The sequence below is a fragment of the Rhea americana genome, unplaced genomic scaffold, assembly GCF_003343005.1.
Source record: "Rhea americana isolate MKP2758 unplaced genomic scaffold, rheAme1 scaffold_126, whole genome shotgun sequence".
In the NCBI taxonomy this organism is placed as follows: domain Eukaryota; kingdom Metazoa; phylum Chordata; class Aves; order Rheiformes; family Rheidae; genus Rhea; species Rhea americana.
The window spans coordinates 2722323-2733883 of record NW_028185328.1 but is presented as its reverse complement, the minus strand read 5'-3'; the positions used below and the strand labels follow the sequence as shown (position 1 = coordinate 2733883).

At 41.7% G+C, this 11561-nt stretch overlaps 1 protein-coding gene across 1 annotated transcript in view; it reads right to left on the bottom strand.

Annotated features, from left to right (window-relative positions):
- Nucleotides 1–1562: 1562 nt before the first annotated feature.
- The window catches only part of ZBTB20 (zinc finger and BTB domain containing 20), a 25439-nt gene continuing 15440 nt past the window's right edge, over nucleotides 1563–11561 (bottom strand). The window contains exons 2-3 of the mRNA XM_085326039.1: nucleotides 6116–7723; nucleotides 1563–2077 (exon numbers count right to left, since the gene is read on the bottom strand). Of these exons, the coding sequence (XP_085182165.1) occupies nucleotides 1659–2077; nucleotides 6116–7703 (2007 nt within the window). The 5' untranslated portion in view covers nucleotides 7704–7723 and the 3' untranslated portion in view covers nucleotides 1563–1658. The remainder of the gene's footprint in view (nucleotides 2078–6115; nucleotides 7724–11561) is intronic.

The window sequence follows — 11561 nt, the reverse complement described above, 5'->3', positions numbered from 1 at the left end:
ATAACTCAAAAACGAAGTAGCAGTTCAAATGATACTTCAAGATGCACAAACTCTAGCAGATAATCTCACAGATGACTTCACAGAGCCCCTCATCGACCCAGGTAATTCTTGATTCCATTAGGAAAAAAAGAGAGAGGGGGAGGAGAGAGAGAGAAAGAGACAGAGAGGGAGGGAGAGAGAGAAAAAATAATACTAGAAAAGAAAATTAAGAAACATTCTTCCTCTTTTTTAAAATAAAAATCAAGATCATCTCCCCTCCCCCCCTCTATCTGGAAGCAGGTTAGCTAACCTTAACAGTCTCAATTTAAAATAAAATATATATTTTTATATATATATTCATATATATAATAAAAGAGAAGATATTAGTGGCAGTGTATGCAAAACAAAAAAGAAAAAGAAAAATTACTTTTAACAATCTTACTTTTTTGTTTTTTTACACAAATACTGTTGTAAATATATTAAAAAAATCAGCATTCTATCTGGTAAACGTCACTTTTGCCCCTCTATAAAATTTTGAATTAAAAAAGTCCCAAGAACTCTTTTTTCTTAATTATTACTCCCCTCCCCACCCACCCTCTATTCCTCCTTTTTCCACAAGAATAAATCCTGATGCAACTTTTTTTTTTTTTTTTTTTTTGCAAAGATTGTGGGAACTAACCCTTCTCTTGTACCTAGATCCATAGGTTGCAACCTCAGATATCTTTGATTTTCCTCTGTGTTTCTCTTTGCCTTCTGTGAAAGTCCCTCTTGATTGTGCTGAGGCCCTGGGCTCAGCGAAGACACTGAATAAATTACAAAAAGCCACCGTTGCTCGTTGTCTGACTCTTCTTGGTTTCTGCTGTAAGGTGGTAGTATGGGAAAAGCAGTGGGGAGGGTGAGCCAGAGAGCGTGGGATGGAGCAGAATCCAGGTGAGGAACCTCTGAGTCTCCTTCCTCATCCTGCAGAGACTCCACACTATCCAAGCCACACTGCCTTGCACTCCCCTCAGCCCTTTTGTGTGTGTTTGCAGATGCAGGTGTGTGTGAGAAAGCAGACACGTGGTGGAAACCAGCAGGGCCTTGTTTCCTCCGGTTGCTGCTCAACCAGAAGCAAAATATTCCACAGTTCTAACTGGATACTGTGAAGTCCAAAAATGGTCAGAATTGTGAATTATGTCCATTGAAACACTGCGAGCGGTGTACTTATAATGACAGTAGGCCTTGTATTTTGTAATATATTTTGTTTTGTTTTTTTTTTGTAGTGCTCTTCACAAGTGAGAAAAAAAGATTTTTTTTTGTTTTTATTTTTTCTGTCTGTTTTCTTTTTTGTGTTTTTTTTTTATTTTTTGTTTGTTTTTGTAGTAAAGAAGGGTTGTATTTAGAGGCCAGTAGCTAGAGATCCAACCAGTGGAGCTCATGAAGCACTACCTGGCCTTAAGGCCACCATCCGAGGGAGGCTGGGAAAATTATTATTCACCCAGCCTCCGGAAATGTAATGTACCAGCAGGCAAAAAACAGTTCTTCATGTAGTACAAAAACAACAAAACAAAACGAACCCAAAAAAAGGAGGAAAATAAAGGTAAAAATGAAACAAAAATCATTTCTTAAATTCTAGTGCCATAGCTTTTTTTGTCGTTTCTATTTTTTGTTCATAATAAAGAGAGAGAGAGAGATTCTACTTATCCGTCTGACACATGCATCCTCATGTGGTCATTGAAATGCTCGATTTGGTCAAACTTAGCTGGACAGACTGAGCAGACGTACGTGGTCCCCTCCGTGCAGGCCACCACCCCAGCAGGGACGGCCCTCGCGCCAGTGCCAGTGGCTCCAGGTGTGCCGTTGGTGGCGCTGTGCAGAGCCACGTGCCTCTCCAGCAGGGTCTTGTGGGAGAACTTTTTCTTGCAGATGTAGCACTCGTAGGATTTCTCCCCACGGTGGAGGCGCATGTGCACATTAAGGGAGCTCTTCTGGGTGAAGCGCTTGTTGCAGATACTGCACTGGTATGCCCTCACGCCAGTGTGTGTCACCATGTGTTTGATTAGGTAATCCTTTAAAGAGAAGGAGCGCCAACAGATGCTGCATTGGTGGGGCTTCTCACCTGCCCATTACCATAGACAGAGAGAGAAGGGGTGGGGGGAAGAGAGAGAAAAACAGACAAAAAGAAGATAATAAAATTAAACCACCTCTGTATGACTCTCTGCAATAAACTAATGGTTAAGACTGACAAGGATCTCTGGAGGGATGCTCTCGCTAAGAAAGAATAATTGCATTAGTAACTGTGCTTTCAATACAAAAAAATATTTTGTGTCTGCAGTTTCAAAATGCTTTCCAAATGAGGCTGTAGGTATTCCCTACTTGTACACAGTAAAAAGAAGCTCAGATGATTTGTTYAAGTTCAAACGGTGAGCAGTGGCAAAGACAGGACTAGAATTAGAAGGTCCTGGCTTCTGTCCCTGGGCTTCAGTGACACAGCCTCTGTTGTCCTAGAGATCGAGGGAGAAGCCTGCGGTTCTTTTCTTGTCCTCATTTCTAGAAGGTCTTACTCAAGTTATTTTACCTTTAAGTGCCTCCATTTCCCTACCTGTATGCAATAAAAATATGGACAAAGCTAGTGATCTACCTGCCTTTCACAGATAGCTGACCTTTAATGCACCCTTTTTTTGTCACATTGTTTTAAATATCTTGGAATAGAAATACTAGAGGAATGCAAAGAAATTCTGCTCCTTGTGAAAGGTTTGCATTTGTTACCCCCTTTTCTGGTCAAATCTGGCAGCCAAACTATGGACAACAGTAATTAAAAGGGTGCTTCAATACACAAAATGTCTTAGGCCAGCCAGCACAATTCAAATGGCACCCCAACAGATACCCTTCCAGTATAATAGATATGAAATGTAAATGTGACTGCCTATTAAATAAAATACCTGATCAGGTAAATCAGAGATATAAAATACTTATGTTATCTACCACATTGCCTTCCCTACCCAGGGCCACTGTAAAGCTGATGGCAGCAACTTATATAAGTGAACTCTGATCCCACCAGGACAAACCAATGACTAAGAGGATGCACTGAAGAAAATATTTAGCCCATTWCATATGACTGGTTTGTCCAGACTTCTCTTAATTGTTCCTCATGATGAGACTTCTTTTGTGAGACAGTGCCATAGCGTCATATTTCATAGGACAATGCAACATTTTCATGAAACGTAGCCATATTGATAATACAGCCAAGTCCTTGAACGCCCCATCAAAAATTTGCCTTTTAATTTGTTTCCTACAGTACTTGTGGTGTATTTCAGGTATGGTAATTCATCTTTGCCAAACCTGTCATCGAGAGAGATGGTACCTTAGCTCTGAATCAGTCAGAATAATTCTCTATTTCATTGACTGAAAAATGGTTTTCCTTTAGTCATTCTGCAATTTCCTATCTAGCAGAGATTCTTCACTTGCACAGACATCCTGCTTGCTTCTTACAATCATTTTTGGACTATTTTAAAGCCTGAAGAGTCAACCTTCAGGAACCATCATGTATCTGTGGCAATATATCATTTACTCTTTGTAGAGCCAGATTACAATATGCTACTTATATTCAATTTTAAGAAAAGATAATTAATATGGACTGGATGGGAAAGACCTACATTTTTATCTCCCCTAAGCCTTTGTTTCTCTACTTCTATGATTCTACGATTCTATTTCACAGTTTGCAGATACGACAGTAACATCTGTGAATGAAATTCACAGACTGTTCCTTCTTGCACGAATGATGAATTTGTCCCTACCTGGTGAAAGACACCTGGTCAAAAAACAACAATAAAAAAAAATCAAGTCCTTACTTTCTTTGCTGTGTCAACAGCAGCAGCGTAGTGAGTGTGGACAGGTCAATATGCTGGACATATGCATGTTACATGGAAAACAGTAGCGTGTTAGCTCTAATCATGCTATATGAGAGACTGATTATATTTACCTTGCTCATTTTTGCCTTAGGCAATGTATCTCTCAGAGTCTGTAGTAAGATCTCCACKCTAGACCCTTGCATAAAAAGCTAGAACAAAATTTTTGAATGCTTAAAAAAAGGGAGAGATTGGGAGGCCTTTAGGTTGTTGGATCCTACCTGAAGCTTTGGACTCTTCTGTGGCTTTTCTTGTGAGCTATTCCAGGCAACAAGACTAATTCAAACACTTACTTCTCTCAAGTCTTCCACCTTTTCCTTGGATCCTTTTCAGAGTCATTTTGCCTGCCTCTTCTCACAGGGCTGAGCAAAGCCATTTCCCTAGCCACCCTGATAGTGGGCACAGCTGTCTCTTCTCAGTGGTCCTCCCAATGACTCTGCCCAGCACTGGACAAGGTAGCAGACATGCTTCTGCTGAGGCTATATATTTAAAGGCTGTTTTCAGGAGGGTTTTTTGGGAGTCCTGTCCTCTGTTAGATAAAGCACTACTGTTTTTCAGGACATTCTAGGAGCCAATCAGTTCCTAAACGAAACCACAAATCACTTATCTATCCAACTGTCTTCTTCCTATTAGAAGTTCATTATTTTTGGCATTCTCCGACCCACACAAAATATTAATTCTCGATTGGAGACATCTATCAATTACCCTGTTTGAAAGCATGATTAGTAGCTAGGAATACTTTAGGCCATATTATTCTTCATCTGACTCCAAATTCTAAGTGTAATGCACAATTAGAGAGAGAAGGGGAAGAAGCACCCAATCTCACTGAAGTTATCTGTGAAAATGCATTTCTAGCTTTATGAACAAGGACAAAGGCAAATATATTTGACTGTAATTTTATAGAGATGTTTTTTTCTGAATGACACAATACTATTTACATACTATTTTAGTTACCCATTCATAGCAGAAAGAGGAGAATTTACACAAACAGTAATTTTGGGATTCAAGATCCTTGATTACTGAAGTCATATCCTTTGTATCAGTCCTGAGAATTGTTCTTTTTATATATGTATATGTACCTGTACGTGTCTTAGACATTTCTAGAAGAATTTGTCATTTAAGTGATTCTTATACATAAATAGAAGTTAAAAGTTTATATACACACATGGAAGTGAAATCTATTTGATACAATAGGGAGGCATGCATGACTTACATTTCTCCCACACCTCAGGCAACTTCTCCAGGTTCTACTTCACATATCACAAATGCAATATTTATTTTAAGATCTGATGTCAACAAAGCCATTGCTTGGTGAAATAAATATTTATTCTATCTTTTCCCAACTAGAATATCTTTCTAAAGCTCAGAATAAGCTGAGGTCTAGGACAAGTAAAATTTAGTTCTGATCCCAGTACAGCATCTCAACGTAAGAAAAATCCTTGCTTTAAAGTCACATAACTTGACAAAGCTAGAAAAGGCAGTTTTGACTCAGTAGTAAATATAGTTTCCTACATTGTCTTAAAAGACTACATAGTAAAATAGATGAGTTTTTAAACAAAAATAGTGCTGCTTTGGGTCTTCTACATTTATTATTTTAAAACTTTCTCTCACTGAACCCTAAGTTTTTGTACTCACAGCTACTGAAACACCTGACTTACCAAGAGACAGGAAATTAAAGTAATCACCATGAGTGAAGTACRGAAGAACTTCCTGAAAAAAACTCCAGATTTACTTTCCTATAGGAATATGTGATATGTAGAAAATGTGACAGTGTGTGTAACAGCCAGGCTTGGACCTACTGCTACAGCTCCATCAGTAACCAGCTTGCCCTAAACTCATGCCAACCATCATCACATGAATGAACGTCCATAACTAAAACCTAGAGCAAGAGGCCCTTCCTCAGTAGATACATTCTTTCTTTAATGACTTCATTAGAGTTCTGTCAGGCTGCTTCAGCTTAATGCTTACCACTGCTAGTATGGATGCAGGACACATTTCATTCCAAGTAAAAAGAGCTTATTTCTGCGTTATGCACAGTTAGATCCCTCTATGGGACCTACATATGAACACTGGGGCTCAACTTCCATGTAATAAGCTTAGGAAGTGTTCAGTGATACCAACACCCAGGATAATCTCGCTATTCCTGCTGTTTGTGCTGTGGGCTAGCAGGTCAGCATWCAGAATATAGGCCCACGTTTGTAATGGGCTTTCCCTGGCTTCACATATAAGCCAAAGGGACACAGTCTTACCTGTGTGTACAAACATGTGCTTCACGTAGTTCTGCTTGGCGGTGAAAGTCTTGTTACAGAGAGTGCACTCATAAGGCTTTTTTTCGCCCTGTCCACCTGCTGTGCTGTGGCCCGCAGATGGGGCCAGGGGCTGTGGGGCTGGCAGCTGGGCAGTAAAGGTTGACAGGCCAGGCTGGGACACTGTGACAAACTGCGTCTGTTGGCCAGCTAAGGGCTGGGGCAGGCTGAAGAGAAAAGGCTTAGGACCACTGCCAGCAGACTGTGTAGTGAAAAGGGCAGGCAGGTAGGTGTTGCCAGCTGTGCCAATGACCTGAGTGTTGCTGGTCAGAGTCAGTGGCATCCTCAGATTGCTGGTGAGGGTTTCTGTCTGGCGTAAGTAGATCTGTGTGGTTGGCAATGGCTGGGCAACAGTTGTATTGACAGAAGGCTGCAAAGCCCCCTTTTCGGTGCTGTTATTGACTGCGAGCACTTTGCTGTCCATTTCAACGTCATTGCTTCTCTCTGGCGAGGAAGAGTTGGCATCTACATGCTGTTGCTGCTGCTGAGGCTGAGTGCCATCAGCAGGGATGTCAGTTTGATCTGCTTGGGAAGATTCTTGCTGCCCATCTCGGCCTAGGCCAGCCATAAACTGCTGCTCCATGGAATCGGGTTCAGTGCCAATGGAGGAACTGACTCCCGAGTCAAAACTCTCCCCTTTGGGCTCACTCTCAGTGCCTTCTGCTTGGTCAGTGTCCTCAGTGCATTCCTCAGACTCATTGCGCTCAAGGATCTGCACCCTCTGTTGGCCATAGTAGTCATAGTCATCCTCCATCTCTTGCTTAATATGGATGTTGCCCACCAGGGTTTGAATTCGGACAGGGCGTGGTTGCTTGCGGCAGTGTGTAGTCTCTGGAGTGGTCGTAAGGTACCGCTCCATCTGCTGTGATCTCTCATGGATCCGGGTAATCCAGCTGGGGTCTTCCATGTGATGGTCCCTGGGGAGCCCCAGGGCTGTTTCATGGTGGCTGACCACAGCCCCACTGTAGAAGGAGCGCTCACCGCTGCCATTTTGCATGGAACAGGCATAAAGGGCYGAATAGATCCTGTCCACACTGTGCTGCGAGTGGCTCTGCAGGTAGCCAGACTCTGTGTCAGTGCTCTGCCCCGAGGTGCCTGATTCGGGTGTTCCCCTGGGTGTCTCCTGGCCAGAATCCTGAATCACTGGGTAGACCTCTCCCACATTTTGTGAGACAATCCTTGTGCACTCATCAATCACAGTCTTGATCTGCAGGATGCTGGCAGCTGTGAGGATTTGGAGGGCCTCCGACTGTGAGACCCTCAGCACCCCGCTGTACATGAAGTCAATGAGCTTTTGCACGGATTGGACTGACACCACTGAGGGGATCTCGATGTCACTGTAGCCCAGCAGCAGTTTGTCCTGGAAGAAGGGGCTGCCAGCCGCCAGCACGCAACGGTGGGCGCGTAGCATGCTCCCGTGGATGCGGACCGTCACGTCACAGAAGTGGCCACGGTTGCGCTGCTCGTTGAGGGTCTCGAGCACAGAATTGCTGAAGTTGTGAAGGTTGATGCTATGAATGCGCTCTGTCATCCCCTTGCAACTGATGTTACCTGTAGCAAGGCAGGAGACAAAGCAGAATAACATATTGGGTCTTGTTCTCTGCAGAGCCACAGTCAAGACATTGGCTAAGGTGTCTGTCCACTGGATGAACAAAACAGGTAATATGGCAAAAGTCACATACAAAGGCCCTGAAAAGAAGACATCACCTTTCTTAAAGATAGAAGTGCTCATTAGCAGTTCATGCACAGAATTTCTGGACAGAACGAGACAAAGTAAGGTGTAGCGGGCCTAAATTCCTATCACATTCCTGAGCCTAGGATTTCCTATCAGCTTATATGGCTTAGTGAACCTAGAGCCAGGCAATTCTAAACACTGAGCACGTAGAATAAAGTGGAATTTTAGGTTGTCTGAATGTGGACCTAAATCAGGAAAGATCAGATTCTTACTTTAATGATCCTTTACACCAAGTTGTTAGCACTAAGAGCGTAAATGAAAATCTAGCCTCTATCTAGATGATGATTTTAAAGAATTTGGATCCCGGGTTTTATGGTTCAGTCACTTGTATCAAAAAGCTTGCAGTGACTCTGTAAAAATCAAATCTGATTCAACATTTCAGATTTTTGTCTTAAGCTGTGGTTTAGAACATTTGTTACCCAATAGTGACAAACAGTTCTCTGTATGAAACCAAAGCAAAAAGTTAACACGAGCTATCCCCTTCATTTTTAGCACATCCCAGGTTCTGACTGGCACCAGAATGCCATCACATAAAAACAAATGTTCTCCTGCTGTTATTTACTTGACAGAAACTGGAAAATTACAGAAATTTTCATTATGGAAAACTTTGTCTTGGTTTGGCTGACTAATTTAAGTAACAAACAGTCTAGAAAAGCACTTAATTGATTTGGTACAGACCCCAAAAGTCCTTCAAAATAACTTTACAAGTGACTGAAAAGTAACTTTTTAATTTGTCAGCCCAGGGTTCCTTATGTCCACCTTGCTTACTTTGGTTTTAATACTTTTTGGTTTCTCTTTCTACTTGTTACTCATTTTTCACCTGTTTAGATTCTGATGGCAGAAACTACATTTTCATCTTTACCTGTGAAGAACCTCCTGCCCTCTGAGGGCTAAATGAATGAAAACATTGTTAATAATGTCTGTCTCTCAGCATTTATTGTACATGCATCACTTTGGTTCCCAAAGCATACACACAGAAAAGTAATGCAAAAGTCACCACTGGTACTACAGGTATTTTGTCGGGAACATTCCTACCAAAGCTACAACTCCTCTTGCTGCAATTACTTGTTAATATGTGAGAATCCAAAAGTGAAACTTTGGAGAAGTATGAGAAAGTTGGGCCAGTTCACTGTTACCATCTGTTCTAAGAGAAACATACAAAGCAAATAAACATCAGTGGAAGGGGTTTTCATACCTGCCTTCTAACCTGGCAGTGTCCCTTTGACTCCAAAGGTCATGTAAAGGGTGCTCTACATTTCAGGCACAGGCAGCAGCATGCTATACTCACTGCAATTGTCAGGGAAGTGTGGAGTTCTCCCTCTCCCACCTGTTCCTTTTCATTTTTCCACTCCTGCCATTGTGAGCATCCTCTATCCTAGTACTTCAAGGAGAAACCACCTTGGACACAGGTGGTTATTTTAATTCTCTGAAGCAGTTGATGATTAAAGGGAAGCAAAAAGGTTAGGAACTGGAAATCCTGACCTGGCCAAGCTGTCTGAAGAAGTCTGATGCTAACACATGTAGAGCAGTCAGTTTCAGAAGGATACTAACCCCCACGTGAAATCAAGAGCACTAGGGGGATGCTCACATAGCAGTAACAAGAGGCAAACCACTATCAGTATCATGGAGCTTGTGAATTACATCTGCCTTGTTCATAAGCTTTGCCAGCAAACACGTGCTTCTTTCTCTGAAGAGACTGATTATAGGACTGGAAAAACATCGTCCTAGAAACTGGAAGGTATCTCACAAGGTCCTTCCATCACAGGCATTAGAGCTATTATCACCCAAAATAATGTACAAGAGGGTATCCCCTCCTTTTCCTCAGAGTCATCTTCCAGAGGCCTGTTGCAGATGCTTCCCTTCCCAATATGTCAGATCACAGAACATTCAAAATTGATTTAAATAAGATGCGGCAAGTCTTGTTTTGAAAAGAAGACTACTTAGGAAAAGTTTTATGCTGGTAAGGAAACAGAAGAGTGGAAGGTTAATGATGAATAGATTACACCTTTTTAAAAACCCACTGTAGGCCATGGAAACTGGTTGTATATCTACCCATTTCTCTGCATTTCACTCTGAATAATGATCTACCAGTATGTTAGAAATCCTGCTATCAGTAAGTGCTGATCACTACTTGATTTGCTCCTAAGGATCACTTGGCTCCTCACAAAGAGCTCCTGAAACAGGAAATGGCTCTTAACTTACATTCTGTCTTATCAAATGAGCTATTTTATCATAGAAAGAGATATGTAACCATCTAACTCAATAAACCAAATTCCCTGCCTTGCATATGTTTGGAGACAGGGGGTGGGGTGGGGAATATTCTGTATGTACCAGAAGGATGCTATAGACAGGACTTTTGACTTGAGTTTGTGCAGAGAATCCCACTGCATTCCTATGCACCTTGGTAGATAAAATCAACTGTGTGAGTGCATCTCTGAAAAGTGCATCTTCTAGACCAAATCCATCTCCAAAAGATTTGATATGCCTCAAGAGATTAGTTGATGTCCCTGGGAAAGTCTACCATTTATCTGTAAACCATGAAAAGCATTATGCACAGAAAAGAGGCAGGAAAAGTTTCATGCATAAGTTTCAGCAGCCTTTCTCAGGCCCTGCCTGTGGGGAAGACAGAGTTACAAAGCGATTTCAGCATGCATTCAGCATTTCATGCATTCAGTCATCAGCTTGCTTGATGCAAACAGCCAGCCGGGGTTAATTAAGACTAATGAAAAGATTTTTGGGTGCATTCATGTCAGTGATATGGATAGCTCTCCTACAAAAACTGATCTAGGATGTTAAACTCCTTGAGGTGCAAGAACTGCTCTGCAAGTCACTAGAGTCACTTCAAGTAAGGCAAAGAGTAAATTTTGGCTGTTTTTGCTAAAACAAAGCTTTCCATTCAAAGAATACTCTTCTCATTTCTTTGCTTCAAGTGAAGTAAGAACATCTACCACGTCTTGAACTGGAAAATGACGTAACTTCACTTCTTACGGACAAAACAACAGGGGTGGTTGTAAGAGACATACAGCAAACGGTAAAAAATAAGCTAATGGAGATTTTGAGGATATTTTCTCTAGGTCAGCTTCCTCGACTTTCAACACTGAAAGCCCTATCTATCCAAAATACAGACAATCAATTTTTTTGCAAGATTTTCAGAGATGCTAACACACAAAACACAGGAGTATAAAAGAACAGTAATTCTCGTTAACAAATTCCAGAGATTGGCCTGGAGTCAAATCCATTGTCCCACACAGCTCCTCTTTCTCTCTGCAGAAAACCATGTCCAGATCCAAGTTTTGTGGCTGTCTCTTACTTGTATACTGTTCTAACCCAAAAGTGTCAAGCCAATGCACCCCATGGAAGGTGGACTTATCAAAGCAGGTTTGATTCTAAAGCAAATGCTACATTCCAACAGTGAGTATTAGAGTCTTGGACAAGCCAGGAGCACAACAGCTCCTCACAAGACTCAGCTACAGCCTTCTTCCCAACATACACACTCACCTACTTGGCACTGGCTCAAGAAAAAGCCTGCTCTCTTGGTCTGTTCTCAAGCCTGCCCTTCTATTAAACTCAAGACAGTGGGAGCCTTTCTATGGAATTCAAGCAGTCCTTGTTAAGTGTGTCCCCCTCCCCACTTTTTTTTTTTTTTTTTTTTTT